This window comes from Anser brachyrhynchus (assembly GCF_964034855.1).
Source record: "Anser brachyrhynchus genome assembly, chromosome: 9".
In the NCBI taxonomy this organism is placed as follows: domain Eukaryota; kingdom Metazoa; phylum Chordata; class Aves; order Anseriformes; family Anatidae; genus Anser; species Anser brachyrhynchus.
In genome coordinates this window covers 9,567,903-9,593,749 of record NC_137703.1, presented here as the reverse complement: position 1 = coordinate 9,593,749, position 25,847 = coordinate 9,567,903, and the positions used below count along the sequence as shown (strand labels likewise).

At 69.9% G+C, this 25,847-nt stretch overlaps 2 protein-coding genes across 12 annotated transcripts; both read left to right on the top strand.

Moving 5' to 3' along the window:
- Window positions 1–431: 431 nt before the first annotated feature.
- EIF4G1 (eukaryotic translation initiation factor 4 gamma 1) lies at window positions 432–19,688 on the top strand. 9 transcript variants are annotated; one of them, XM_080603816.1, is made up of 34 exons: window positions 432–548; window positions 3,470–3,578; window positions 3,698–3,784; window positions 4,085–4,117; window positions 5,018–5,038; window positions 5,648–5,821; window positions 6,086–6,185; window positions 8,039–8,151; window positions 9,082–9,174; window positions 9,256–9,322; window positions 9,627–10,580; window positions 11,607–11,695; window positions 11,884–12,070; window positions 12,422–12,555; window positions 12,800–12,919; window positions 13,110–13,283; window positions 13,366–13,563; window positions 13,841–13,987; window positions 14,078–14,314; window positions 14,390–14,494; window positions 14,870–15,023; window positions 15,121–15,221; window positions 15,337–15,439; window positions 15,530–15,632; window positions 16,266–16,522; window positions 16,606–16,721; window positions 16,871–17,043; window positions 17,189–17,314; window positions 17,397–17,478; window positions 17,663–17,761; window positions 17,848–17,982; window positions 18,074–18,155; window positions 18,246–18,386; window positions 18,527–19,688. In XM_080603816.1, the coding sequence occupies exons 2-34, from the start codon at window positions 3,504–3,506 to the stop codon at window positions 18,706–18,708; spliced, it is 4,962 nt and encodes a 1,653-aa protein (XP_080459942.1). In that variant the 5' UTR covers window positions 432–548; window positions 3,470–3,503; the 3' UTR covers window positions 18,709–19,688. The 9 variants fall into 9 exon arrangements, with proteins under 9 accessions (XP_080459942.1, XP_080459941.1, XP_080459940.1 ...); XM_080603815.1 differs by having other exon boundaries at window positions 12,782–12,919; window positions 15,542–15,632; XM_080603814.1 differs by having other exon boundaries at window positions 12,782–12,919.
- A 1,448-nt stretch (window positions 19,689–21,136) lies between these two features.
- Window positions 21,137–25,823, top strand: FAM131A (family with sequence similarity 131 member A). Of its 3 annotated transcripts, none has more exons than XM_080603810.1 (6): window positions 21,137–21,474; window positions 23,095–23,225; window positions 24,059–24,152; window positions 24,260–24,442; window positions 24,657–24,785; window positions 25,044–25,823. In XM_080603810.1, exons 1-6 carry the CDS (start codon window positions 21,375–21,377, stop codon window positions 25,505–25,507), a joined length of 1,101 nt encoding a protein of 366 aa, XP_080459936.1. In that variant the 5' UTR covers window positions 21,137–21,374; the 3' UTR covers window positions 25,508–25,823. The 3 variants fall into 3 exon arrangements, with proteins under 3 accessions (XP_080459936.1, XP_080459935.1, XP_080459934.1); XM_080603809.1 differs by lacking the exon at window positions 21,137–21,474 and adding an exon at window positions 22,097–22,935; XM_080603808.1 differs by lacking the exon at window positions 21,137–21,474 and having other exon boundaries at window positions 22,097–23,225.
- The last annotated feature ends 24 nt before the right edge of the window (window positions 25,824–25,847 follow it).

The following is a 25,847-nucleotide window of genomic DNA, read 5'->3' as shown; positions in this document are numbered from 1 at the left end:
CACTCTGTATCCTAGATCCCACTATTCTGTTTTCCCAAACCCCGCCGTTCCCTCTCCCAAACCCCACGGTTCTATTTTCCCAAACCCTGCCCTTCTCTTCCCAAACCTCCCCCCAGGGCGCTGCCCTGGGGGACCAGGAGAAGGGGTCGGGGGGGTGGGCTTTCCTAGCTCCTGGGGGAGAGCGAGCAGGGCGTGGGGGTGGGGGCCCCAGGGGCCGGTGCTGAGCGGGGCCCGGCTCCCGCGGCTCCCGCAGGTTCCCGCCGGCGCGCCGGGCGTGGCCCCGCGGTGGGCGTGGCCTCCAGACGGACCCGCCCACCGCTCCCTGCGCACCACGTGACGCCCCCCCTCCCCCCCCCCCATCACGTGCCTGGTGCGGCGGCGGCTTCAGCGGGCGGCGCGCCCCGCCCCCTCCCTCCCCTCCCTCCCCTCCCTCCCCGTGGCGCGCCCGGCCCCGCCCCGCCCCCTGCGCGCGGCGCGGCCCGGAAATGGTGGTGGCGGGGCGCCGAGCTGCGGCTGCGTCGGGCCGCGCGCGCTGAAGGAGACTGAAGGTAACGGGCGGGGGCGGGGCGGGCGCGCGCCGCGGGGGGCGGGGTGGGGACGGCGGGAGGGGGGGGGGGGGGGGCGCCGGTACCGGGTCCCGCGCGCGCGCGCCGCCGCCTCCGCCGCTCCCGCCCCGTGCCTCGTGCTGCCGGGCCCCGCCGGCACCGCCGCCGCCACCACGTGGGCGCCGCCCCGCCGCCGGTGCCGCGTCCCGGCTTCCGCGCCTTCCCCCCCCCCCCCCCCTCCGGTTGTCCCCCGGTGCGGTGCCCGCACGGTGCTGCCCGGTCCCGGTGTGTCCCCCCCCCACGTGTGCCCCGCGCCGCCGCCGCCCTGCCGCCGCCGCCGCGCACGTGCTGCCCCCGCCGGGCCCCGCCGCACGTGGTGCGAGACCCCCCCCCCCCCCCCCCCCCCGCCGCCTTCCTCCGCCTTCCTCCTCATCCTCTTCCTCGTCCCGGTGCCGCCGCGCCCGCCGGTGCCGGTGCACGGCGGGGCCATGGCGGCGGCCGGCAGTGACACGTGTCCTTGGCAGAGGCCGCCGCCGCGGGGGGGAGCGGCCCGGTGGATGCGGCACCGGGCACGGCGCCGACACGCTGAAACCCTCCCCCCTCCCCCCTTCCTTCCAACCACCACCTCCCGGTAAAACCGGGCCCGGGCCCCGCCGCCCGGCTCCGCTGCCGGCCCCTCCCCGCTCCGCCGGGCCCCGCCGGGCGCCCCCCTCCGTCCCGCCCGGCCGCCAAGATGGTGCCGGCGCCTGGGGCCTGCCCGCACAACCGGCAACCGGGCCCCCCCCGGGGCTCACCGGGCTTCTCGGGGGGGGGGCTGCCCCCGGTGCGGCGGCTGAGTCAGGCCCCGCCGCTGCCCGCAGCCCGGCCGGTCGGGCAGGTCCCGGAGCTGCGTCAGCCACCGGCGCCGCCACCGCCAGCCCCGGCCCTGCCGCCGTGCCGGCCGTGCCCGGTGGAACCGGCTCCGGCAGCCCCGAGGCGCGGGAGGAGAGCCGGGGCCGGGCGCGGACGGATGGACGGACGGACGGACACGGCGGTGGGGCTGGGGGGGCCGCCCGGGTGGCGGCACCGGCACCGGTGGCCAGGCCTCAGGAGGCACCGAGCCTGTACCGGGGGGCACCGGGGGGGCACCGTGGCGGAGGTCCCGGGGTGCCCACGGGGTTGCTCCGTGGCCGGGCTGCTCGCCCCGGGGGGCTTCCCCAAAAATCCTCACCCGGAGCTTGGCGAGACCCCGGGAGGTGCCGGGATCCCCGGTGGCCCCGCCGCCACCGGCACGGGCAGGGCCCTTCCCCCTGCGCAACACCGAAACCGGCGTCTCCGGCACGGGGCGGGCGGCACCGAGCGGCTCCCGCTGCTGCCACCCCCCCGCCGTGCTCCCCGGTCCCCTCCCGGTGCCAGCTCCGTGCCTGGCACCGGGCATCGCCCAGCCGGCACTTCCCGGATGCCGGAGCCGTGCCGGGGGGGGGGTGTGCGGGGGGGTCCGTGGCGGGGCGGCCGTGGGCACCCCGGTGTCGCCGTGCCCGTGGGTGGGGTTTTGGTGCTCCGGGGGCTGGCGGCGCTGCACTGCAGCACGCCCGGCCGGCCCGGCACAGCCTCGTGCTCCCGGCGGCCCCGGCGGCAGGCCGGCCCCGGCGGCCTCTCCGCGCGCCGGCAGGGCTGCAAGGCTGATTTTTTTTATTATTATTATTATTATTATTTTTTTTTCCTCTCTTCCTCCCCCTCTCTTTCCTCCTTTCTCTCCCAAGTCACTCGGATGAAAGGTCTCTGCAGGCCCGCTCAGTCGGCCAAGGTTTTTCCCGCGGGGGGGTGAGTATCGAGCTCCGTGCCGGGGGGGCCGCGTCGCCCTGTCCCCTCCGTGCCTTTGGAGTTCCTTTCCCCCCCCCCCTCTCCGTGCTTTAATCCCTTCCTCCCCGCTGGTTTTCGAGCGGCCGGTGCCAAGCACCGGGCTGCCTTTTTAACGTGGCCGCTTCCCGGGCAGGGGGTGCTCAGCACCCTGGGTGAGTGACAAAGACGGGGACGGGGGAGCGTGGGGGATGCCGAGCCCCCAAACCGCAGCAGGATTGATCCCCGGGCTTACGGCTGGGGCTACCTGCGAAGGCTGTGATGGGCCCGGCACCCCCCAGTTACGGGGGGGGCGGCGTGGAGGTGTGGGGGGCCGGGGCGCAGGGCCTGAGGATCCGGGGCCGGATCCTGCCTGCGGTGCTGGGCCACGAGCTCTGACAGCACCGTGCGGGGTGGCGAGGTGGGCGGCGAGCTCCCCGGTCTGCTATGGGGTACGGGGGACCCCTGCTGGGCTGCGGGGCCGGGGGGGCGCCTCCCCCCCCCCCCCCCCCCCACCTTCCTGCCCAGGCGGCCTTTGCACTGGGGCGGGGAGCGCGGCACCGGGTGCCAAGTCCCTCCCGGGACCCGGCCGGCGTCGGACGGGCAGGGCACGAGGGTGGCAGCCCCGGGGGCCGCGTCCCCGTGGGCAGAAGCGGTGGCGGCGTGGGGACGGGACGGGACGGGACGTGGGAGCTGCTCCCTGCCCTCCCCGGTAGGCGTTTGCGGCGGGGACCCAGCGCCACCGGCAGGAACAGGTTTGGCCGGCCGGGGGAAGCGTTTTGTAGGTCAGCCGGGGTGGAGCCGGGCAGGGGCTGACGCCGGGGTGCCCCGGCGTCAGCCCCTGCCCGGCTCCACCCCGGCCCCCCGGAGCTGGGTGGTCACCGGCGATGGGTGTCCGCTGCTGGGCACTGCCCTCGTCCTCCCCTCTCCCCGTGCCCGTGCCCTGGATGCGGCCTATCGGGCACGGCACGGCTCTGGTTTTACCCCCGGGGTGGGGTTTAGGGGCTGGATTTGCCCCCCTTTTAGGGGCTGATGCGGACAGGAGGCGCGCGCAGGCTGGGGTGCTGAGGGTACGGTCCTCACGGCCGCTGTCGCTGTGCCCGCAGATAGCGAGGGGACCCTTATGTCCAACCACATGAAATGAACAAAGCTCCACAGCCCACAGGAGGAGCCCCGACAGCCCCGCACCCTGCCCCTTCTCCCGGACTTCCACAGGTAACAGCCCCTCCGGCAGCTTTTGGGGTCGGGGGGCGCCCGGCTCTGCCTCCCCGACTGGGGACTGGGGCCGTCGGGGTGCCGTGGTGCCGACCCGTTCCCTCCCTGCCTCCCTGCAGTCGACGTTCCCACCCGGTCAGACGGCACCTGTGGTTTTTAACCCGGCACCGACCTCACAAATGAATACGCCTTCTCAGCCGCGACAGGTAAGGGCTTTGCCCCGGGGACGAGGGGATTCGGGGGGCTCCAGGGGCCGCTTGGGCTCCTCAGCAGCCCACGCTCCTCTCTGGGGGTCACAGGGAGCCTGGTCCTGGCCCACGGGGCCGTTGCGTGTCTGCAAGGGGGATTGCGCCCAAAATCTCGATCGTAACGTGCCGTCTGGGTACCTCGTCCCTCCCTCCCGGCCATGGGGTAGGGGGGGGACGGCTCCTGCCGGGGCTCCCACCGAGTGACTGCTCTTCTCTCCTTCCTCCCCGTCCCCGACCCTCGCTCTCCTCCTCTCTCAGTTTCCAGCAGGGCCTCGTGCTATTCACCAGCAGGTACTAACCAGCCCCTGCCCCGCATGCTCAGCGCCCGACACTGCACAGAAACACCCCCGGGGAACGAGGGGGGCAGGCAGGGAGCTGCGCCGAGCCCCCCGGGGGGGCTGGATGAGGACTGGGGGGGCACCCTCTCATTTGGATGTGCCGGGGGGGTTTCGCTGCAGTGTCTCCGAGCTCTTGCATGAAGCCCGGCGCATGCGGCTGTGCCTGTGCTAACCCAGGCCTCTGCTTCTGCCTGTACCCTCCTCCTCCTCTTCCTCTTCCTCTTCCTCCTCTGTCTCCCTCTGGGGGGGTCTCCCAAAGCCGCAGCGGTACCCCGGGGTGTCCCTGTGCCGTGCTGCTGGCCTGTCCCTAGCCAAGGTGGCACCCCGGGGGTGGCTTTGTGCCGTGCCCCCCCTCCGAGGCTGTGCCGGGGCTGGGGCCTGCGGAGGTGGCTGGATGCGGCCCCCTGGTCCTGCCCGTGTCCGTCCCACCTCGTGCGGCCTCTGCGAGCACAACCGAAGGCCCTGGGTCTCCATCGGCCCGGGGTGGGGGATGCTGCTGGGGACAGGCCTGGCCACGGCCTCGCTGTGCTTGGGACCCCCGGCTCCGCAGGGACCTCCGTGGGGGCCGGCAGGGCTTCGAGGTGCTCGGCCCCCCCAGCACGGTTGGGTTTGGGACGTGGGCACGGGGCGAAGGGCTCCCCGCTCTCCCGTGCGTGTGTCCGTGCCTGTCCCCTCGTTACACGCCCCGACCCCGACCCGGGGGCTCCTCCGGGGGCTCCTCTCCCATCCCACAGCCCCGGCCTTGCGCTGCCGCCCCTCCTGCCCCCTCTGCCGCCCGTGCCCATGCCCCATCCCGGCGGCGGGTAACTCCTCTCTCTCTCTTTCCCCTCTCCCTCCGTGCGCTTGCTAACAGGGAGGATTCAGGTCTCTTCAGGTAACGCTTCCTCCTCGCCCTGGGCATGGTGGCGAGGGGCCGGGGTGGGGGGGGGAAACGTGCGCAGGTCCTTCCTCCCCAGGGCCGCGGCGTCCCCCCAAACCCGCAAGGTTGCTGCCGGGGAGGGAAGGAAGGAGGGAGGGAAAGCAGAGGGTGAAGGGAGAGCAGCGGCTGAAGGGAGAGCGGGGCAGGACTACAGGTCCCGGCAGTCACTGCGAGCGCCGGCCCCGGTGCGAGGCACGCCGGGACCCGCCGCCGAGCTGCGTGCGGCCGTGGCCGGGCTCCGGGCGCTGGCGCTGCCGGCCCCGTCGGGCTGGGAGGGGGCTGCGCCGGGCATGAGCTGGGTCGGATGGAGCCAGGCGGCCCCCCAGGTGCGTTGGGGCTTTGGGGGGGGGGGGGGGGAGACGCACACACACACCGGGGGGGAAGGATCCGTCCCGGCGGGGGGAATAAGGGGGGTGCTGCCCGCTTAAAATCTCCGCCCGGCGCCGCTCCCCGTGCCCGGGGTGGTTTTTGGGGGGAGGGGGGGTGCGGCGGCGGGCGGGCGGGTGGGTGCCGGTGCCCCCCGTCCTCACGCCGTGCCCCCCCCCCCCCCAATCTCTCCCGCAGCATTTCTACCAGAACAGGGCCCAGCCTCCCGCCAGCGCGTCCCGCGTGCAGAGCAACACGACGGCCCGGCCCGGCCCTCCCGCCCATGTCTATCCAGCCGCTTCCCAGGTGATGATGATACCCTCCCAGATATCCTACACGCCTTCCCAAGGAGCGTACTACATCCCCGGACAGGTGAGGGCCGTGCCTGGGGTGGGGGGGGGGGGATGCACCACGGGGATGTTGCTCGGGGTTGGGTGGAGGGCGTCCCCCGGGCTCTCCAAGCTCCCGCTGACCCTATTGGGGTGTTCCCACCTCTGCATCGAGGCTGCAGGCGGTGCTGGCCGCCCCCCCCAGCCCCTTTGGGGTGCCGTGGGCAGCCCCCTGATGTGGGGTTTGGGGGTACGCCTGCGCCCTGCGGGGACGTAACCAGCCTTTTCTTCTCCTCCCCCGTTGCAGGGCCGCTCCACGTACGTCGTCCCGACCCAGCAGTACCCGGTGCAGCCCGGCGCCCCTAGTTTTTACCCTGGAGCCAGCCCCACGGAATTCGGGACTTACGGTACGGACCGGGGGGGGGGGTTGCTCTGCTCACCGCTGCCGTTCCGTCCGTAGCACCCTGCCCCGTCTGCTCCCCTGGCTCTTGGTTCCCCGCAGCCCCCCCGGTTTCGTGGGCTGAGCACAGACCCCTCTGTCCCCCCCCCGCCCCCGGGCTCGGCGAGGTGTCCCCTGTGACTATTAACACCTTACAAACCGTTTTGGGGTGCAGGGGGCCGTTCTGCATCCCCCAGCGCAGCACCAAAGGCCGTGCGTTGTGTCCCACCTATCCATCCACCCCCCTGCCCCCCCCATTCCCAAATCGGGGTCGATTAATGTTTAACCGCCCCGGCAGAGCGACAGGCCAGACTTTATCCCCTGCTCCCCCCTCGGCTCAGCGGGAAGGCAGCGAGCAGTTGTTCAGAGCTCGCCGCCTCCCCGGGCCAGCTGCAGCCCCCCGGGGGGCTGTGGGGCCGGGGGGCTGTGGGGGGGAGCTGGGGGGTTGCGGGGCTGTGGGGCCGGGGTCTGGGCAGCGGCTGCTCCGTGCCTGCCCTCTCCCGGAGCTGGGGAGCGGTGGTGGAAGCGGCCCCCCCCCCTCCTTCCCCCCGCTCGCATGTGGCCACCCGGGCTGTGACTATATTTAGGCTTGGTCCGTCCCGGGAGGCCCGGCACACGCAGAAATGTGAGCCGAGGCCTCCGGCCCGGCCCCGGCACGGCAGCAAAGCAAACCGGGGCGGAGATGGGTTTCTCCTGAGCCAGGTACGTGCCCGTCCTGCCTCCCCCCGGGGTCCCGGCAGCCCCCTTGGAGGGAGGAGGCGGCCCCAGGCGGCGCTCAGGCCGGCGGCTGGCTGCACCTTTGTGCTCGGAGCTGGGGCGTCCCGCGGGAGCCCCGGGCGGTTTTGTCCCCCCGCCTGCGGCTTCGGGGTCCCCTCCTTCCCCTGGTTTTGGGGTGCGAGGCCTTTTTGGCGCCCCTGCTCCCCCCAGCCTAGCCCCGGGGTCCTCCCCGCGGCCCCGTCGCTTCCCACCACGCGCTGCCTCCTGCCCGTGGGGCCACCCCGGCCTGCCCTCTCCCTCCCGCTCCCCCCGGGGCAGCCGGGCTGGCCCCGCAGCCCTCCTGGGCAGAGGAGGGGTGCCCGGCATGGGGCCGGGGCATCTCTGAGCGAGCTTCGGGCTCGGCACAGCCGGGAAAGTGCTGGAGCTGGGAGGAGGCCAGGGCCCAGCTGCCCCTGTCCCTCCCCGCGCTGGCGCCCCTGTCGCGGTCGCTCCCTGCCCGGCCCACGCCGGCCCTCCCGTGCTCTCGGGGGGGGGGGATGCTCGCGGATCCTTTGGGACGGGAGCAGCGGCTTTTGGGGGCTGTGCCAGGCCCGGAGCGGGGCCCAGCGCTGCCTCCAGCCCCCCGGCAGCGCTCCGTGCGCCCTGGGATCCCAGTGGGGCGCCCGAGCCCCCCCCGGGCCGGGGCGTGAATGAATGGAGGGTGCGGACGGGGCTGCACGGAGCCGCCCTGGGGCTGCTGGCCCGGGGGAGATAAGGGAGCGGGCAGGAAGGCAGCCGCCCGCCGAGCCGTGGCTCCCGTGCCTGGCCATGGCCCAGCGTCCCGGAGGGCCCGGTGGGCACGGCGAGCGCCCTCGGGGCGCGGGCTGGGCGTGGGGGCGGCGCGGGGACGCCGTGCCTCACTTCTGCCTCACGGGGAAGGAATTCGGGCGGGCCTGTCAGGCGGGTTGGGGTGAAGCCGAAGCCGGCCCGGATGCTACCGGGGTTCGCTGGAGGGAGGCGTGGGTTTTCCCCCCGGCTCTCGGCACCCCCCCTCGTGTTTTGGGGAGCGGGCTCGGTGGGTCTGGCCCGGCGCTGCCTCTGACGCTGTCTCTTCCTCTCCGCCAGCGGGGGCTTACTACCCGGCCCAGGGGGTGCAGCAGTTCCCGGCGGGGGTCCCCACCGCCCAGGTCATCGTGAGCCAGCAGCCGCCGATCCCCCCGAAACGAGAGCGCAAGACGGTAAGGAGCCGGCCCCGTGCCTTCGGGGGGGGGGACGGGGACGGGGACGGTGCCAGCCCCCGTCCCGGTGCCCGCGGTGCCGTGCGGGAGGAGCGCGGGGCCGCGTCCCCGGGCCGGGGGGCTCGGCGGGTGCCGGCGACCTTGGCCGTCCCGGCGGGCGGCGTTGTGCTGAGTCACGGCTCCCGGGGGGGCGGGGGTGCCGCGGCTGCCAACTGCTGTCTGCTCCCGGAGATGCCGGCGCTCGGAGGCCTCGCGCGGGGCCTATTTATAGCGGGGAGACGAGCGGCCGCCCGCCCGGCCCCGCGGTGCAGGCTTGGGGGGCAGGGGGTGCTGCGGGGCCGGGGGGTTTCCCCGGGGGGGTGCTGATGGAGGGGCGTCGGAGCCCCCCGGGCTGCGCTCCTGCCGGGTGTGTTTGGGGATGGGAGAGCAAGAGCCTTGGGGGGCTCCTCTGCGCCCTGAAACGGGGTCCGGGATCCGCGCGTCGTGCCTGCTCGCCCCGCAGCAGGGCGCGCCGTGGTGCTGCTGTGCCTATGGCAGGTGTGGGGCTGGCAGAGCCCCAGGCCCTGGAGGTGATGCCCAGACCAGCGCCCGTGACGCCCCAAAACGGCTGGGAACATCCCGCTGGCCCCGGCTGCCTGGCACGGTGCCTTCCGAGGCTCGCCCTGCCCTGCGCTGTCCCTTCCTGCCGGGCATCGGGGCAGGCACCCCTCTGCTGGGCGCTGTGCCCCCCAGGGAGGGGAGATGGCACCCGCCGGTCCCCCAGCTGTGTGTTGTCAGGGCAGGCCCTGAATGAGCCTCTTGCCTCTCTGCTCAGAGAAGGGGGTGTCCTGGGGGTGTCAGGCCCAGGGAAAGGGGGGGGCGCCGGGTGCTGTGCCCCCCACCCCGCTGACACTTCCCCCCCCCCCCCTCTCCGCTCTGACCCCTGGGCAGATCCGGATACGAGACCCTAACCAAGGCGGCAAAGACATCACTGAAGAAATCATGTCCGGAGCGAGGACCTCATCTACCCCCACCCCTCCCCAGGTCAGCGGGCCCCCGTTTCCCAGCTGGGGTGTCGGGAGGTGCGCGGGGCCCCGCTTAACAACTCCCTGTTTGCGCCCCTAGGCTGGAAGCGGTTTGGAGCCCCAGGCCAACGGAGAGACCCCTCATGTAGCAGTTATTGTCCGGCCAGGTACGTGCGTGTGCCCGGGGGTGGCTGTGCGGGGCGTGCAGCCAGTTCCCCTGGGGCTTGTGAGGTCTTTCCCCAGACCCGGGCACCAGCGGCCCCACTGTTGGGCCCAGGAGAGTTTATGGGGGCTGCCTTTGCTCGCCCTGGCTGTTCTCTGAGCGTCGAAGGACCCGCGTTGTCCCTGTGCCACGTTTGTCAGCTTGATGTGGGTCGGCACGTCTGTCCCTTCCCTTCCTGCTGGGATCTAGAGGGGATCGGGGCGCAGCAGGGGATCGGAGCCCCCCCGTTAACGCTGCCCCTCTTGCAGATGACCGCCCGAAGCCCGCACTGGTGGTGAGCAAGCCCGTCTCCCTGGAGCCCAGCAAGTCGGCGTCCCCATCGCCTCCCCCTCCCCTCATCCCCGAGGTGGAGCCCGTGGTGCTCTCGGACGTGACGCTGGTGCCGATGGAGCCCCCCGTGGATGCGGACACTAAAGTGGAGCAGGGCGAGGCGCCGCCCGACCCGCACCAGACGTTTAGCGCCATCACTACAGTGCCAGGGGCCGCGGAGCTGCCCCTCGTGCCCCAGCCCGACATGGACACGGCGGCCGCGGCGGAGGAGGAGGAAGGGATGGTGGAGGAGGGGGAGGAGGAGGAGGAGGAGGAGGAAGAAGAGGTCGCCATTCCCCTCCCGGAGCCCACCCCGCAGGCGCCTGTGCCACCCGAGGTGCCTCCGGCGCCCGTCACCCCCCCGCTGCCAGCCGTGCCCCCGGCGCCGGCCGCGCCGTCGCCGCCGCCGCTCGTCGTCCCGCAAGCCCCCGAAGCGCCCGCCAAACCCGCCTCCCCCAGCCCCCCGCCGCCCCGGGAAGAGCCCTGCCCCGAGCCCGCCGCCCCGGAGCCCTCCGCCGAGGCCAACGGGGTCTTAGAAGAGTTGCCCGAGCCCCTCCCCGAGGCGCCCGCGTGCCAGCCGGTGCCCGTGCCCGTACCCGTACCCGTGCCGGAGCCCGTCCCGGCGCCCGCCCCGGCCTCCCCCATCGCCCAGCCCGAGGAGCTGCCCCTGCCCAACGGGGTGGAGGGCGCCGGCAAAGCGGAGCCGGGCGAGGAGCGGCCCGAGTCGGACGTCAGCCCCATCTCGGAGCCCGAGGAGCCGGCCCAGCCCGGCACCCCCACCTCCCCCCCGGCGGAGGAGGAGGAGGAGGAGAGCGAAGGCCCCGCCGAGGCCCAGGAGCGGAGCTCGAGCCCGGCCCCTGCCCCTTCGCAGAGCTTGGAGGCGACCGTGCAAGGTTCAGGACGCTGGGCTGGGGTTGTGGGGTGCCCCGCGGTGGGTGGGGGTGCCGGGGGGTGCCTCAATGGGGTGCCGGGCACACGGGGAGGATGTGGGGCACGTGGGTATGGGGTGTCTGGGTGTCAGGAGGGGGAGATGTCCGGGGAGCACATCCAGAGGGGGTGCAGGAGTGCGGGGTGTGGGTTTGGGGGTGTCCCGGCTCATGAGGGTGTGGGGCACGGTGGATGTGTACGGGGTGCCTTACGTGGGGGTGTGGGGGGGGTATCAGGGTGCTATTTGAGGCCGTCCTGAGCCGTCTGGGGGCGTGGGGAGGACGTGGGATGCGTGCCGTGCACGGATGGAGATGTACTTCGGAGGGGCCGTGAGATTGTGGGGCGTTCGTTCTGCGTGGGCGCGTGGGAAGTACGCGGGGACCCTGGTGGGAAACGGGGAGCCGTGGGCTTGTGGTGTGGGGGGAAAGATGTTCCCTGTTATTTTATTTTATTTTGGTTTTTTTGAAGCGCTCGGCACAGGTGTGTGACTGTTGGTGGGGTGCCCTGGGGCTGGGCGGGGGCGATGGTTTATGGGGTGTACCCGCACAGAGCACCCTGCAGGGTGCAGAGGTGTTCCCGGGAGCACGGCTGTGTGCGGTGGTTTATAGGGGGTGCCGGGGGGGGGATCGGGCGTCGTGGGAGCACCGTGTCTGGAGACAGAGGTGCGTAGGGGGTGTCACCATAAGGGACACCCTACACGGGGACGGAGGCCCTACGAGGAGCCTGGGGGCTAGGGCAGGGAGTGGACGTGGTGCCACAGCGAGGAGGGGGCAGCAGGGCGGGTGGGGGTCCCTGTGCAGTGGGACGGGTGGGGTGTGTGGGGCCAGCAGGGTGGGCACGCAGCGTGTTTGGGGACAGGCTGTGCTGGGGAGCAGTGGGACCGCGTCCCCGTGAGCCCCTCGGTGTTACTGGGGCCTCGCTGGTGACCCTGGGGTGTGCGGGGGGGGGACTACATCAGTGCCTGGCCCTCACGTCCCTGCCTCCCCCGCCAGTCGCCGTGTCGGTGCCAAAGAAGAAGCGAAGGATGAAGGAGCTGAACAAGAAGGAGGCAGTCGGCGACCTGCTGGATGCCTTTAAGGAGGTGAGCGTCCCGAGGCGCCCGGGGGTCGCCCGACGTCCCTCTTGTGATGAACTCTGCTTTGTGCCGTCGTGTCTGGGCCACTGATGCTCCGTGATGGTATTGAGGATCTGAGGGGGACGGGACGCCTGGTGTGGGGTGGAGGGGACGGGACTGGCCTCGCAGCGTGACCGCCGTGCCTTCCCGTGCAGTCTCAGATCAGCGACAGTGCCTCAGAGGCAGAAAACAAGCCTCCCCCGTCCGCCCCTGCCCGTGAAACAGAGGACACGGCCCCCGCCCGGCCCCAGGAGGAGTCGGAGGAGACGTGGGAAGAGAAGGAGGACAAGCTGGCCCCGGAGAAGGGCAAGGCAGGGGACCAGAAGTACCGCTACAAGGAAGGTGAGCTGCGCCTCGGCCCCAGAGACCTCTGCTGGGAGCCGCCACCTCGGGGTCCGGCGGTGGGGAGGGTGGCGGGTGGCAGGGTCCGGCTGCCCTCAGCCTCACGCGTTCCTCATCTTGTCCCCAAGCCTGGCACGGGGTAGGGACGGAGGGTCCTGTGCAGGAGGCAGGGAGCTGGTGCCGTCAGGCTTTCTATCTAAGGGTGCCGTCAGGCTTTCTGTGTAAGCAAACAGGGTCGTGCTCATGATTTGCCAGGCTGGGGCAGCTCTGTAGGTGTCTGGATCCCACCTCGCTGCTCCCCAAGGAAGGTACGGGGCCGCATCACGATCCCCCTTTTTCTCCCCGCTGCAGAGCAATGGAAACCATTGAACCCTGAGGAGAAGAAACGATACGACCGGGAGTTCCTGTTGGGCTTCCAGTTCATCTTCGCCAGCATGCAGAAACCCGAGGGGCTGCCCCAGATCACGGATGTGGTGCTGGACAAGGTTGGTGCGGTCCTGGGAAGAGGGGTAGGGGGGTCGGGCAGCTCTGCTCCACGCCGTGGCAAGGCTGGGCTGGGCAAGGACCTGCACCCGCAGCGAGCCTCGTGCGTGAGCAGAGCCCGGGGGAGGTGTGGGGAGCACCGCTGGGGGCTATTTTTCCAGTTCCTTGTCCCGGCGCTGAGGCTGGGGGATGGATCCATCCCGCTCCTCTGCCCCCGGGCATCCTCAGCCCTGTGTACCTTCGCAGGCCAACAAGACCCCGTTGCGGGCGCTCGACCCCATCCGCCTGAGCGGCATGAACTGCAGCCCCGACTTCACCCCCTCCTTTGCCAACCTTGGCCGGCCCGTCATGGGCAACCGGGGCCTGGTGAGTATCTGCCCTGCTCCTCCTTCCTCCCGCCTCTGCCTCTCGGTGATGATCAAGCCTTCGAGCTGCTGTGTCTGGGCCACTGATGTCCGTGATGGAGCTGAGGATCTGAGCAGGCGCACGGCGGCCAATCCTGTCCCCCCCCGAGGGGCTGGAGCAGAGAGCTGAGTTTTTTTCCTCCCCGTGTCAGCCCTCAGGCTTGGGGCCCCGCCGCTCCCAGCAGAGCCAGAGGAAGGAGCCTCGTAAAATCATTGCCACTGTGTCCCTCAACGAGGACGTCAAGCTGAACAAGGCCGAGAAGGCCTGGAAACCTAGCAGCAAGCGTGCCTCCGAGGAGGAGGATCCCGAGAACATCAAGACGCAGGTGGGCGCTGGGACGGGCAGGCGCTGAGCCTGGTGCCCTCAGGGGGTGGCACCCCCTCTTGGTGACCCCGTTGTCCTTGCAGGAACTGCTCCGCCGTGTCCGCAGCATCCTCAACAAGCTGACGCCCCAGATGTTCCAGCAGCTGATGAAGCAGGTGATGGAGTTGTCCATCGACACGGAGGAGCGGCTCAAGGGCGTCATCGACCTCGTCTTCGAGAAGGCCATCTCGGAGCCAAACTTCTCTGTTGCCTATGCTAACATGTGCCGTTGCCTTATGGGGGTGAGCAGGGGCCGGGGGGCTCTGGTCTAGCTGGCAGGGGTTTGTGGAGGGGCTGTGGCTGAGGATAGGGTGTTAATGCCTCTGTGTGATGGGGAACTCACCGTTAGGGTGAGGAAAACGGGGTGTGCGGCTGGAGGGCTGAGCCCAGAGTCGTGGCATGGCGGCATGGAGGTGTAGGGTGGCTTTTCCCTGCTTTGAGCAACAACACCCAGGCCTGCTGGCTTTTGGGGGAAGACACAACTCACGCTCCCTGCCTGGGCTCTGCCTCTTCCTGCAGCTCAAAGTGCCCACGACAGACAAGCCCACGGTGACTGTGAACTTCCGCAAGCTGCTGCTCAACCGCTGCCAGAAGGAGTTCGAAAAGGACAAGGACGACGACGAGATCTTTGAGAAGCGGCAGAAGGAGATGGACGACGCCAGCGCTGTGAGTTGGGGCGGGGGGGCTGCAGCTGGGGGCTGCCGCGGCGTGCCTGGGGGCTGGGGGCTCTGACCTGCCCCCTTGTGCCCCCCGCAGCCCGAGGAGAAGGCCCGCATGAAGGACGAGCTGGAGGAGGCGCGGGACAAGGCCCGCCGGCGGTCCCTGGGCAACATCAAGTTCATCGGAGAGCTCTTCAAGCTGAAGATGCTGACGGAGGCCATCATGCACGACTGCGTGGTGAAGCTGCTCAAAAACCACGACGAGGAGTCTCTCGAGTGCCTTTGCCGCCTGCTTACGACGATTGGCAAGGACTTGGACTTTGAGAAGGCCAAGGTACTCCCTGCCCTGCCCTGCCCTGCCCTGCCCTGCCTGTGGGAGGGATGTGACCGTGACTCTGTCCCCCTGCAGCCCAGAATGGACCAGTACTTCAACCAGATGGAGAAGATCATCAAAGAGAAGAAGACATCATCCCGAATCCGTTTTATGCTACAGGATGTAATTGACCTCAGGCAGGTAAGGCACGTGGCCAGCTGTCCCCAGTGCTGTCCCGTGGAGCTGCTGGCTGGTGTCCTCTGAGCGCCAGCAGTCCGTGTGTCCTGGGGACACAGAGGTGGGTACGTGAGCTGTGGCCAGCCCCGGAGACACCATGCTACGCCCCGGCCCTTGGTTAGCATGGCAGCGGTAGCGGGCACACAGTAACTGGCAGCTGTTTAATGCAGAGGAGCTCCTCAAACCGAGCCCTTGAGCGCCAAAAGCTGCCACAGTACGCGGGGAGCTGTGGTGGCTGAGGTGGGCTTCAGGGGCTGGACGGGTAGGAAGGGGGAACGTCTGTGCCTCCGTCCTTCAGCCGTCTGAGTGCCCCCTGCCCTCCTCCCCTGCCCTCTGCAGCACAGCTGGGTGCCGCGGCGAGGAGACCAGGGCCCCAAAACCATCGACCAGATCCACAAGGAGGCGGAGATGGAGGAGCATCGGGAACACATCAAAGTGCAGCAGCTCATGTCAAAAGACAAGAGGAGAGGACCGCCCGGGCCGTCCTCCAGCAGTGAGTGCTTGAGCTCCGGGCCGCCGGGTGCAGGTTGCTCCTTCTGGGCACGAACCGAGGCCGGGCTGTGCCTTACTTCCGTGCCCTTTGTGCCCAGGTGGACGCAGCAGCCTGGTCGCGGATGACGGCTGGAACACGGTGCCCATCAGCAAGGGCAACCGGCCCATCGACACCAGCCGGCTAACGAAGATCACCAAGGTGAGCCCGGGGGAGAGCCCGGCACAGTGAGGGCGGCTGATCCTGGCCGGATCCTGCCCCCCAGCCGTGGTGCTGGGCTCGCAGCTGACCCTCGTGACCCTCTTTCTGCCCGCAGCCTGGATCGATCGACTCCAACAACCAGCTCTTCGCGCCGGGCGGGAGGCTGAGCTGGGGCAAAGGCAGCAGCGGGGGGTCGGGCGCGAAGCCGGCCGACTCAGGTAGGCGGCGTGGGGCTGGGACCCTTCCCCTGGCAGTTCCTGCACCCGGGGACGTGCCGAACTCTGAGACTCCCCTCTTTTCACGCCCAGCATCTGATTCAGGGCGACCGGCCACGAGCACCTTGAACCGCTTCTCAGCGCTCCAGCAGTCCACCCCTGCCGAGAGCCTGGAGTCCCGTCGCGTGGTGCAGAGGTGAGCGTGTGCTGCCCGCGTCCTGGCGCTGCCCCGGTGGGCTGGGGTGTGCGCAGGGCAGGGGGGAACCCCCCAAATCGGGCAGTGGATGTGCAGACAGCAGACTCTGCCTAGGCTGGAGTTGTCCTCTCTGCCAGGATGGGGCCTCGGGGGGAGCTCGGTGGAGTCAGCGGGTCCTTGCAGGCAAGGCTGACCCCACCTGGTGCCCCCAGAAATGCAAGAGCAGGGCTTCCTCCCTGTGGTTTGGCACGTGGAGGGCCACATCTGGGTGCTGAGCACAGTCTGGGGGGTCCTGGGGGCAGGCATTCGTTGACAAAGTGGGGGGAATCCTGTGGGGGCTGCTGGGGTGGTCAGAGCTGGAGCGTGAGGTCCCTGGCAGAGCTGGGTCTGTTCGGCTGGGAGGAGAGAGAGGCGGGGTGCGGATCTGCAGCCTGCAACAGGAAAGGTGTGGGGAGGATGGAGCCAGGCAAAACGGGGATTCTCTTACTGTGAGGGCAGTCAAGTCCTCGAGGAGGCACTGGAGAGGGCTGGGGATTGGGGTGAGACAGCCTGGCCTCGTGTAGCTCTGCAGTTTGGGGTCAGGGCGGGTGGCAGTGCCCCTGTTCACCTTGTCTCCTTCCTCCTCCCGCCCAGGAGCAGCTCCAGCCGCGACAGGTCAGAAAAGGCCGGGGACAGAGGGGACCGGGAGTCGCGTTCGGAGAAGGGCAGCGACCGCCTGGAGCGTCCCGACCGGGGGGAGCGGGGCGAGAGGAACAGGTCCGCCCTCACCAAGAGGAGCTTCAGCAAGGAGACGGAGGACAGGAGCAGGGAACGGGAGAAGCAGGGCGGCCCCGAGGCCGTGCGCAAGGCTGCTAGCATGACGGAGGAACGGGACCGGAGCCGAGAGCCCAGTGAGTTGGGGAGGAGGGGGGGTCCTCGGGGTCTGGCTGCGGGCTGAGCGCCGGGCGGCGCCTGATCCTCGTGCTCTCCTCAGTTAAACAAGAGCCAGCAGCTCCCGCAGCATCGCCCAAGCCCACGCTGTCGGAAGAGGAGCTGGAGAAGAAATCCAAGGCGATCATAGAGGAATATCTGCACATCAATGACATGAAGGTGAGAGGAGCGGGTGGCCGGGTGCAGCACCCTGTGGCCCCCCTAGGATGCCGTCCGCTCCCCCGGGCAGCGGTGCTGGTGGTGCCGGGGTGAGGAGGGGGAGCCGGGGGTTGTCCCGTGGGACGGCGCTGACCCTCCTGTTCCCGCAGGAGGCCCTGCAGTGCGTGCAGGAGCTGGGCAGTCCCTCCTTGCTCTACGTTTTTGTGCGGAACGGCATCGAGTCCACGCTGGAGAGGAGCACGATCTCCCGCGAGCACATGGGGGTCCTGCTGTGCCACCTGGTGAAGGCGGGCACGCTCTCCAAGGAGCAGTACTACAAAGGGTGAGGGACCGAGGCAGCCCGCCTCCCAGGCGCTCTTTGCCTGGCTTTAAATCTGCCCCAGAGACCTCCCGAGGCTCCTCCCAGCCGAGGGCACGGAGCCTGCTGGATCCCAGCTGGATCCCAACGTCCCACCTCTGCCCTGCAGGCTGCGGGAGATCCTGGAGATCGCAGAGGACATGGAGATCGACATCCCGCACATCTGGCTGTACCTGGCCGAGCTCATCACGCCCATCCTGCAGGAGGAAGGCATCCCCATGGAGGAGCTGTTCAGGTGAGGGCTGCGGGGCTTCTTTTGGGGTCCCGGAGCGGGTCCTGGGGCCACGTCTAACAGCCCTGCTGCTTGCGCCCCGCAGGGAGATAACGAAACCCCTGGTGCCCATCGGGAAGGCCACCACGCTGCTGGTCGAGGTGCTGGGCTTGTTGTGCAAGGGCATGGTAAGTGCGGGGGTGCTCACGGAGCTGCCAGCTCATGGGTTTGGGGGGTTAGCAGGGGGTGGGGGTCAAACCCCTCTGCGTCGGGGGCATGGCAGTGCCCCTTGGTGCGTCGGGGAGCCGGGGGCAGCCGGTTGTGGGATGGGGAGCAAGCAGCGCCCGGGGCTGACTCTGGGTTTTCTCGCAGAGCCAGAAGACCGCAGGCAAACTGTGGCGGGACGGGGGCCTGAGCTGGAAGGAATTCCTACCCGAGGACCAGGATGTCAACAAATTTGTCACAGAGCAGGTGAGGGGCCATGTGGGGACCCCTAGCCCTGCTGCCGGCGGCGTGGCGTTCCCCCTGTGCTGCCCCTGACAGCTTCTCTCCCCCAGAAATTGGAGTACACGATGGGGGACAGCTCGGACACGCCGAGCTGCAAGGAGCTGACCTCGGAGGAGCTTTGCAAGCAAATGGACAAACTGCTGAAGGAGAACTCGAACAACCAAAGAATATACGACTGGATCGAGGTCAGGGTGCGGGCAGGACCCCCGCGGGGGCCCGGGGGCACCCTCGTGGCTCAGCCCTGGTCTTACAGCCCCCATCTCGTCCCTCCCGCAGGCCAACCTGAGCGAGGAGCAGGTCTCATCCAACATGTTTATCAGGGCCCTGATGACGTCCGTGTGCCATTCAGCCATCGTCTGTGAGTGGGGCTCGCGGCGGGGCGAGGCGGGGGCCACGGGGGGGTGGGGGGGGGTCTCGCTGCCCCTCCCTCACACCTCCTCTCCCGCAGTTGAGAACCCGTACCGCGTCGACGCCCTGGTCATCCGCAACCGGGCCAAGCTGCTGCAGAAGTACATGCGGGACGAGCAGAAGGAGCTCCAGGCGCTCTACGCCCTGCAGGCCTTGGTGGTGAAGCTGGAGCAGCCTCCGAGTGAGTGTCAGGGGAGTGAGTGTCAGGGGACGGCAGGCCCGGGGACGGGGGTGGCAGGCGCGTCCCCCCGCTGCCAGGGGGCGGATGGAGGGATGGATGGTGGCTGGGGAGTGGCAGGGATCCCTTCCGTCTCCCCCCAGACCTGCTGCGGATGTTCTTCGATGCCCTCTACGACGAGGACGTCATCAAGGAGGAGGCCTTCTACAAGTGGGAGTCGAGCAAGGACCTGTCGGAGCAGCAGGGCAAAGGGGTGGCCCTCAAGTCGGTGACGGCGTTTTTCACCTGGCTCCGGGAAGCCGAGGACGAGTCGGATAACAACTGAGCGCCCGTGAGGAGGAGGAGGAGGAGGAAGGGGGGGGGAGAGAGCGGGGGGCACCCCGGGGTGCGACTCCATCCCCTCCCAGCCCCGACCCCCTGGACTTGCTCTCACACTGGGGTCTGGGGACCCGCTGCGCCCCCGGCGCCCCCCCTCTCGTTTTATTTCTCCTCTCCCTCCTCCCCCCCGCCCCGGCTCCGCGGGCCAGGCCCGTACTGGTTTGTCACGATGATAACGGATGGATGCTGACGGAGGTGGGTGGCGCTGGGGGGCCGCTCCGGGGCCCTCCTTTTACCCCCCCCCCACCCAGCACAGGCACCCTGGGGCACCGGGAGCGGGGCCGAGCACCCCCAGGCTCACGTCACGGGGAAGGGGGACGGGATGGGGACACGCTTCCACCCCCCCTCCTCTCCCCCCTCCTCTTCCTCCTCCCCACTTCTTGCTGAAATATAGAGATATATATATATATAAACTTATTAAATTTGGTTTGGGGACAGGAGTGTGATTTCTCCCCCTCCCCTGTCCCCCCCTATTCCTCCATCACTGCCTGGAGCCCCCCCCCCGAAGGTTTTTTATTTTAAATATAAATCATTCCCCTCCCACGCCAGCTCCTGCTATGACACCTGGGGAGGGTGCTGGGGAGGAGGGGGGGGGTGACCCCTTCTCTCTGGGCCAGGCTGAGTCCCTGCCCCCCCCCCCCGGAGCCCCCAGCCTCCCCTCAAAACGTTCAAGGCCACAATTGGGCAAGCGACGGGGCGGCCCCGCATCCGCGTCCCCTGTATTTATAGAGCGCCGGATGTGATGAGCCGCACGTGTAATTATTAAAACAAGGATTCAATTACTGGTCACGTGAATTTGTAAATAATTTTTTTTTTTTTTGCCTTTTTCTTTTCTTTTTTTTTTTTTTTTTCTTTATGGAGTATTTAATTGAAGATTTAAAAAGGCATCTTTTCACCTTAAAACTGGAAATAAAAGAACATGCTAAATAACGCCCCGTGTGCCGCTGTTGCCGCCCGGCCCTGTGCCCTCTTGTCCCGTGTCCCTTGTCCCTTGGGCTGGCGGGGGCACCCCGAGGCAGACGGTAGGTACCCCCACCCCGGGGCTGGGAGGGAAGGGGCGCTCAGCTCTCCCGGGGGTTGGATGTCCCTCCGTGTCCCCCCTCCTTGCCGCCTCAGTGTGGTGTTGGGGATGGGGGGATTGTCCCCCAATGTCCCTTTTCTTGTCCCTTTTCTTGTGCGCGGGGCAGTTGCGGGGTTCTGCCCGCGTCTGGGCATGAAAGGGAGAGGGGAGGGATGGACGGTGGTGGGATAAATCCCTTGGGGGATTTGTTCTCGGCACCGTCCTGGCGTCTCGGTGCTGTGATAACGATGGGGACAGGGCTGGGGGGGCCCGATCCCCCTTGTGGGTGCCTGTGGGGTGCCCTGGGGCTTGGGGCCGCCCGTCCCGGCGTTGGGCTGCCCGTGCTGAGTCACCCTGGCCGTAGCCCAGAGCGCCCAGAGCCTTAACCAGAGCCTGCTCCCCCGATCGGAGCCTGAGCTGGCCCAGCTGCAGCCCTGGCAGCACTCGTGCTGGGAAATATTTGGCAGGGAGAGGCCAGGCGGGGCCCTTGGGGGGGTGCCTGCCCCCCAGCTCCCCCTGTAAGCGGGGTGGTCCCCGATCTGCTCCCGTGCCCTGCTCGCCAAGGGCCGGGGTGCCACGGCGGCCGTGCCAGGGTAAAGGTGCCGCAGCGTGAACGTGCCGTCAGTAGGTTCCAGGGTGAACGGCCGCCCTCGGTGGCGGTGGTGCCAGCACCAGCGTGCCCCAAAGCACCCAGCACTGCTGCTGTGGTGCTGCGGGCCCCCCTCGCCCCCTGCCTCAGGGGGTGCCCCTTCTCCCTGGGGTGCTGTGGGTGCTGCCACCGAAGTAACCCCCGTGCCCTACAGCGGGGGCTGCTCCCCACCCGGGGGGCCTGCGCTGCCCCTGGCCTGGATTTTTTTTTGGGGGGGGGGGGGGGGGGGGAGGGGTTGTGTGCTGCTGCTTCTCTGGGGGGTTCGTTGTTCTCTGGCCCCATGCAGTGGTCTATGGGGGGGACTGGGGGTCCCTGAGGGGGTCCGGGGGTCCTGGGGGGGGGTCCCGGTGTCCCTGGGGGGTCCCCAGCCGCGGCCCGCGGCGGGGCGGGCGCTGTCCGCGGTGCTGGCACTGCGCTCTCCGCGGTGCTCGGCCTTCCTCCCCTCCTCCTCCTCCTCCTCAGCCCCCTCCTCTTCCTCCGCCCGTCCTCCGCCGCCCCCCCCCTTCCTTCATCCCCCTCTTCCTCTTCCTCCAGCCCCCCTCTTCCTCCGTCCTCCCCGCCTGCCTTCAGCCCCCCGCTCCTCTCTCTCACTCCTCTTCCTCCCAGCCTTCCTCTCCCCTCCTCCTCCTCCCCCCCCCCCCAGGCCATTCCCCGGCCTTCCTCTCCCCTCCCCTCCATCTCTCCCCATCCTCCTCCTCTTCCTCCCCACCTCCCTTCCCTCCTCCTCCTCCTCCTCCTCCTCTTCCTCCCCCAGCGGTGACGTCTCTGGACGTGCCCGTTCCCCGGCCCGGCGCAGGCACCGCTCGGGGCTCCCGCACCTCCGGGGGGGGGGTCCCGCACCTCCCGGGGGGGTCCCGCACCGGCAGCACCGTCCGGGGGGCGCGGACCCCGCCCGGGGCCGCCCATGCGGCCGGGGGGCGATGCGGGCGGCGAGGAGCCGGCGGTAGTGCCCGCACCGGGGCCCCCCGGGAGCATGGGCTGCATCGGCTCCAAAACCACCATCGGTGGGTGAGCGGGGCCGGGGGGGGGCCGGGAGGGGGGCACGGGGGCCGAGGGGGGGGGTGGGGGGAGAGAGGGTCACGGGGAGGATGCTTTTGGGGGATCCGGAGGGCTGGGGGATGCGGGGAGGGTGATGGGGGTTAGGGGGGCTATGGGGGTTGCGGGGGGGGGAGGAGGGTTGGGGTGGTGTTGGGGGGTAGGGGGGTGGGGGGGTGGAGTGGGGGGGTTGGGGGGTTTGGGGGGTTACGGGGTTTGGGGACGTGGGGAGGGGGCGCAGAGGGTTGGAGGATTTGGGGGGGGGATATGGGGAGTTTGAGCGTGCTGGGGGGTTTGGGTTTATATAGGGGATGGGGGCCGTGGAGGTCTTGTGGGGTTGGGGCCTTGGGGTGCTGCTTATGGGGAGCCGGGGGCGCAGGGGGAGAGGGGAGATAGGGGAAATGGGGGGGGGGGGGGGCTGCGAAGGGGCTGGGGGGTGTTTAGAGGCCTGGCGGGGTGTGGGGTGCTGTGAGGGATGGGGGGGGTTTGGGGGTGTCTACGGGGGCTGGCAGGGATGCGGGGTGGTGCCGTGGGGGGGCTGTGGGGGTGCTGCAGCTGCCCTGGGGGTGCTGCTGGGGGGGCGGGGGCGGTGGGTGGCTACGGGGCCGTGCAGTGATCCCAACCTCTCCTGGGGGCTGGCAGCCGTGGGGGCTGTGTTGGTGCTGGGGGGGCCGATGCCGGGGTGTCCCGGGGGTGCCCCTGCCCACAGCCGATGCCATGGTGATGCCGTCGGCAGCTTCCCCAGGAGCCAGGGGCTGCCCCCGATGGGGATCAGGGCAGCACGCTTTGCCCCCCCCGTATCCCACCCCACGGCCAGTTGACATCAGCCGGGCCCACCTTGGTGTGTGTGGGGGGGAGGCTCCGTGGGGACGTCCTGCTGTGGCCCCCAGGGGGCTGCAGAGACGTGGGGACCCTCCCCGGCCCCAGCAGTGGGGGACCCAGTGCAGGAGGGCGTGGGCACCCATCTGCCTGGGGATGTCAGGCTGTTGGGATGGAGCGCGGGTGTCCCTGCTCTTATCTGCTCCCCTCCGGTCCCAGAGATGGGGAATTGGAGGGGGTGCAGGAGCACCAACCCCCTCCCCATACCCAACGCTTGGCCCAGGCCCTAAACCCTGCCCAAAGCCCCCCCTTGCTCCCTGCCTACCTTGGCCCCATCCCAGGGGCACCCTGCCATGTCCCCCCGTTGGCACTGGATGCCACCGCTTGCTCCCCATCCCCATCCCATCCCCATCCCCATCCCCATCGCATCCCCATCCCCATCGCATCCCATCCCATCCCCATCCCATCCCCGTCGGGTGCGCACAGCCCGAGATGTGCCCTCTGCTGGGGTCTGCTCCCAACACCTCCGCCAAGCCGGGACGTGCGCCCGGTGCCGGTGCCAGGCCGGTGCCGCACGTTACCGCTGACACAGGCGGACGAGCTGCCCGGGCGTGAGTCACCCGCACCGCAGCGCCGCGGGGGGAAGGATCCCTGCCATGAGTTGTGTCCGGTCTCATGCGGGGCGAGGGATGGCCGCCCCAGGGAGCCCGCCCGGAGCCTCCATCCTGTTGGGGACGGAGGCGCTGAGGCCGCCCCGGCTCTCCCCGCAGTGGCCGTGGACACCACCCTGTGCGTGGAGTGGAAGGAGGTGAAAGCGCTGTCGCCGCTGCGTGCTGCCCGGCCGGCCCCGCTGCCCCGCCTGCTGCGCCAGGCCTCCTTCGACAGCCAGGACTTCCTCGAGGTACCGCCGAGCCGTGCCGAGCCGTGCCGAGCCGTGCCGGGGCGCACGGCCCCACCGAGCGCGGGGGGCCCCGCTGCCTGCCCGCCCTGCCTGGCCCTGCCAGCGCGCAGCCGGCGCCGGGGCTGCTCTGACGTCAGCCCCGAGCCGGGCTGTATCCTGGGAGAAATCAGTCCACGGCGCCGCGTTGCCATGGCAATTCAATTTGTTGCGCGCCTCCAAATCCCGCATCGCTTCCCCACGGCCGTGGGCTCGCCGATGGGAAGCGGGGACCCACTGCGGGACGCCCCGGCATGGCGGGCACCGGGGAGCCCGGCACAGGCAGCTTTGCACGTGTGTGTGTGTGTGTGTGTGCGTGAGCTGGGGGGCACCGTCGGTTGCACCAGTTGGCATGCACACGTGTGCGGGTGCACGCCTGTGCAGTGAGCGCACGTATGGGGGTGCACGCGTGTGTGCAGTACCTGTGCACGAGGAGTGTGCACGGAGAGCGCACGTGGGTGCGGCGATCGCATGTGTGCACAGCAAGGGGGGGGGCCTGTCTGCAGCGAGCGCCCGCGTGTGTGCACGCACACGTGTGCACAGCGTGTGCTTGTGGTCAGCACGAGCACATACGCGGTGATGTGAGCGGGCACACGTGCACGTGCGTGCACTGAAAGCCTTTGTGCTGTGTGTGTATGGGGGTGCAAGCGTGCACAGCACGTGTGCGCACTAACATGGCTCACACCCACGTGCACGCAGCCGGTGGTGCGGTGTACCCACGGTGAGGGTGCTCTGCCCCACTGGGGCTGTTGGCACGTGGCGCACACGGGGCCGTGACACCCCGCCCGTCCCTGCAGGTCAATGTTGAAGACACTGTCGAGATGCTGCCCAAGTCGCGGCGCGCGCTGACCATCCAGGAGATCGCCGCCCTGGCCCGCTCCTCGCTGCACGGTAACTGCTGGCAGGGGGTGGGGTGGTGGTGGTGGTCCGGGTGTTGCATGGGGGGGCACCGGGGAGGGCGGCGGGGTCCCCGTGGTGCTGACGCGGCGGCGCCCCAGGCATCTCGCAGGTGGTGAAGGAGCACGTGACGAAGCCGACGGCCATGGCGCAGGGCCGCGTCGCCCACCTCATCGAGTGGAAGGGCTGGTGCAAGCCTGTGGAGCCGCCTGCCGCCCTGGAGAGCGCCTTCAGCTCCTACTGCCACCTGAGCGAGGGCGAGCAGGAGGCGCGCTTCGCCGCAGGTGGGCACCGCACGGGGTCCCCGCATCCCCACCCGTCCCTCCGTCTGTCCGTCCCTCCGTCCCTCCGTCCCACGGGGAGCTGTGCCCCGTCCCAGGGGGCCATCCCTGCCATTCCCCATCCCCGCTGTGACGGCGTGTCCCTGCCACGCTCGCTGCCGGGCACACCGAGGGGCTTGGGGACACCCCCCGGCAGTGACCGCGCTGTCCCTGCCAGGCGTGGCGGAGCAGTTTGCCATCGCCGAGGCCAAGCTGCGCGCCTGGTCCTCGGTGGACGGGGACGACTCCAACGACGAGTCCTACGACGAGGACTTCATGCCCTCCACGGAGAGCTCCCAGCCGACCGGTGAGTGCCTCGGGGACCCGTGGGGACAGTGACCTGCACCGTGGGGCACAGTCCGGTGGGAGGGAGCGGGGTGCCCGGTGCCCAGCCGCGATTCCCATCCTGGTGACCCCCTTACAGCACCGTGCCCTGTGCCGGCACGTCCCCGTGCCGCGCGTGGAGCTCTCTGCGGGCAAAGGGGGCACCGTCCCCGTGGTGTCACTGGGTGTGGGGGTTGGCTTTTACTGGGACGGCACCGGGGCTGACCCCTGCTCCCCGCAGAGCTGTCCGGCTCGGTGCCCGCCAGCGCGCTGCTGCGAGACCTCCTGCAGGGTCATCTGTGCCAGCTGGGCGTGCGGCACGGCTCCTGCGAGCCCGAGAGCGACTCCTCGCACACCCTGTCCCCCGAGACCCTCTGCTCCAGCCTCTGCAGCCTGGAGATGGTGTCGCCCTCCGAACTCACTGCCAAACTGCTGGGCTCCCTGGGGGGCGAGGACCTGCTGCTGCCCAAGCTGCCCCCCCCGGCCAGCCAAAGTGCCTTGCGGGGCCTGGCACGGCTCCGGTGCCAGGACTCCCTGTACCCCGTGTCCTACGCCGAGGCTTGCCTCTCGCCCGCCGAGGACGAGGTGGTGCTGAGCAAGGACTTCCCGCTCTGCCGGAAAGTCTCCGACGTCGCCTCCTCCGGGGTGGTGTCGCTGGAGGAGGAGGAGGAGGAGGATGAGGAGGAGGAGGCCGAGGAGCCGTGAGGCCCCCCCGGGGACCCTGCCTCTCCCGCCGGGGCACCGGCCCCCCGCCACCGCTCCCCGGCCCAGCCCCGCGCTGGGCGAGGGACGGGTCCTGCTGCGGCTCCTTGCGCTAGCAGGGTGCGGGGGGGGACAGAGAGGTGCCCCCCCCCTTCAGTGTGCCCCCCCCGGCCGCACTCGTCCACATCTCTTTGCCCTCATCTGTTGTTTTTTTTTTTTTTCTTTTTTTTGCATGAGAACCGGGGAGGGACTGCGTGGGGAAGGGCTCGGGGGTCAGCCCCCCACCCAACGCCCCGGCGCGCCCCCTCTGTGCCCCCCCAAGACTGATGGGACCTGAATTCAT

Bases quoted from the DNA above. Each gene is read 5' to 3' on its own strand.
- EIF4G1 (XM_080603812.1), top strand. From the start codon at position 3,504: ATGAACAAAGCTCCACAGCCCACAGGAGGAGCCCCGACAGCCCCGCAC. The intron at 13,284-13,365 runs GTGGGCGCTGGG...TTGTCCTTGCAG, and splicing joins CCGAGAACATCAAGACGCAG to GAACTGCTCCGCCGTGTCCG. The intron at 14,315-14,389 runs GTACTCCCTGCC...GTCCCCCTGCAG, and splicing joins TGGACTTTGAGAAGGCCAAG to CCCAGAATGGACCAGTACTT.
- FAM131A (XM_080603808.1), top strand. From the start codon at position 22,497: ATGGAGCGCGGGTGTCCCTGCTCTTATCTGCTCCCCTCCGGTCCCAGA. The intron at 23,226-24,058 runs GTACCGCCGAGC...CCGTCCCTGCAG, and splicing joins ACAGCCAGGACTTCCTCGAG to GTCAATGTTGAAGACACTGT. The intron at 24,786-25,043 runs GTGAGTGCCTCG...TGCTCCCCGCAG, and splicing joins GGAGAGCTCCCAGCCGACCG to AGCTGTCCGGCTCGGTGCCC.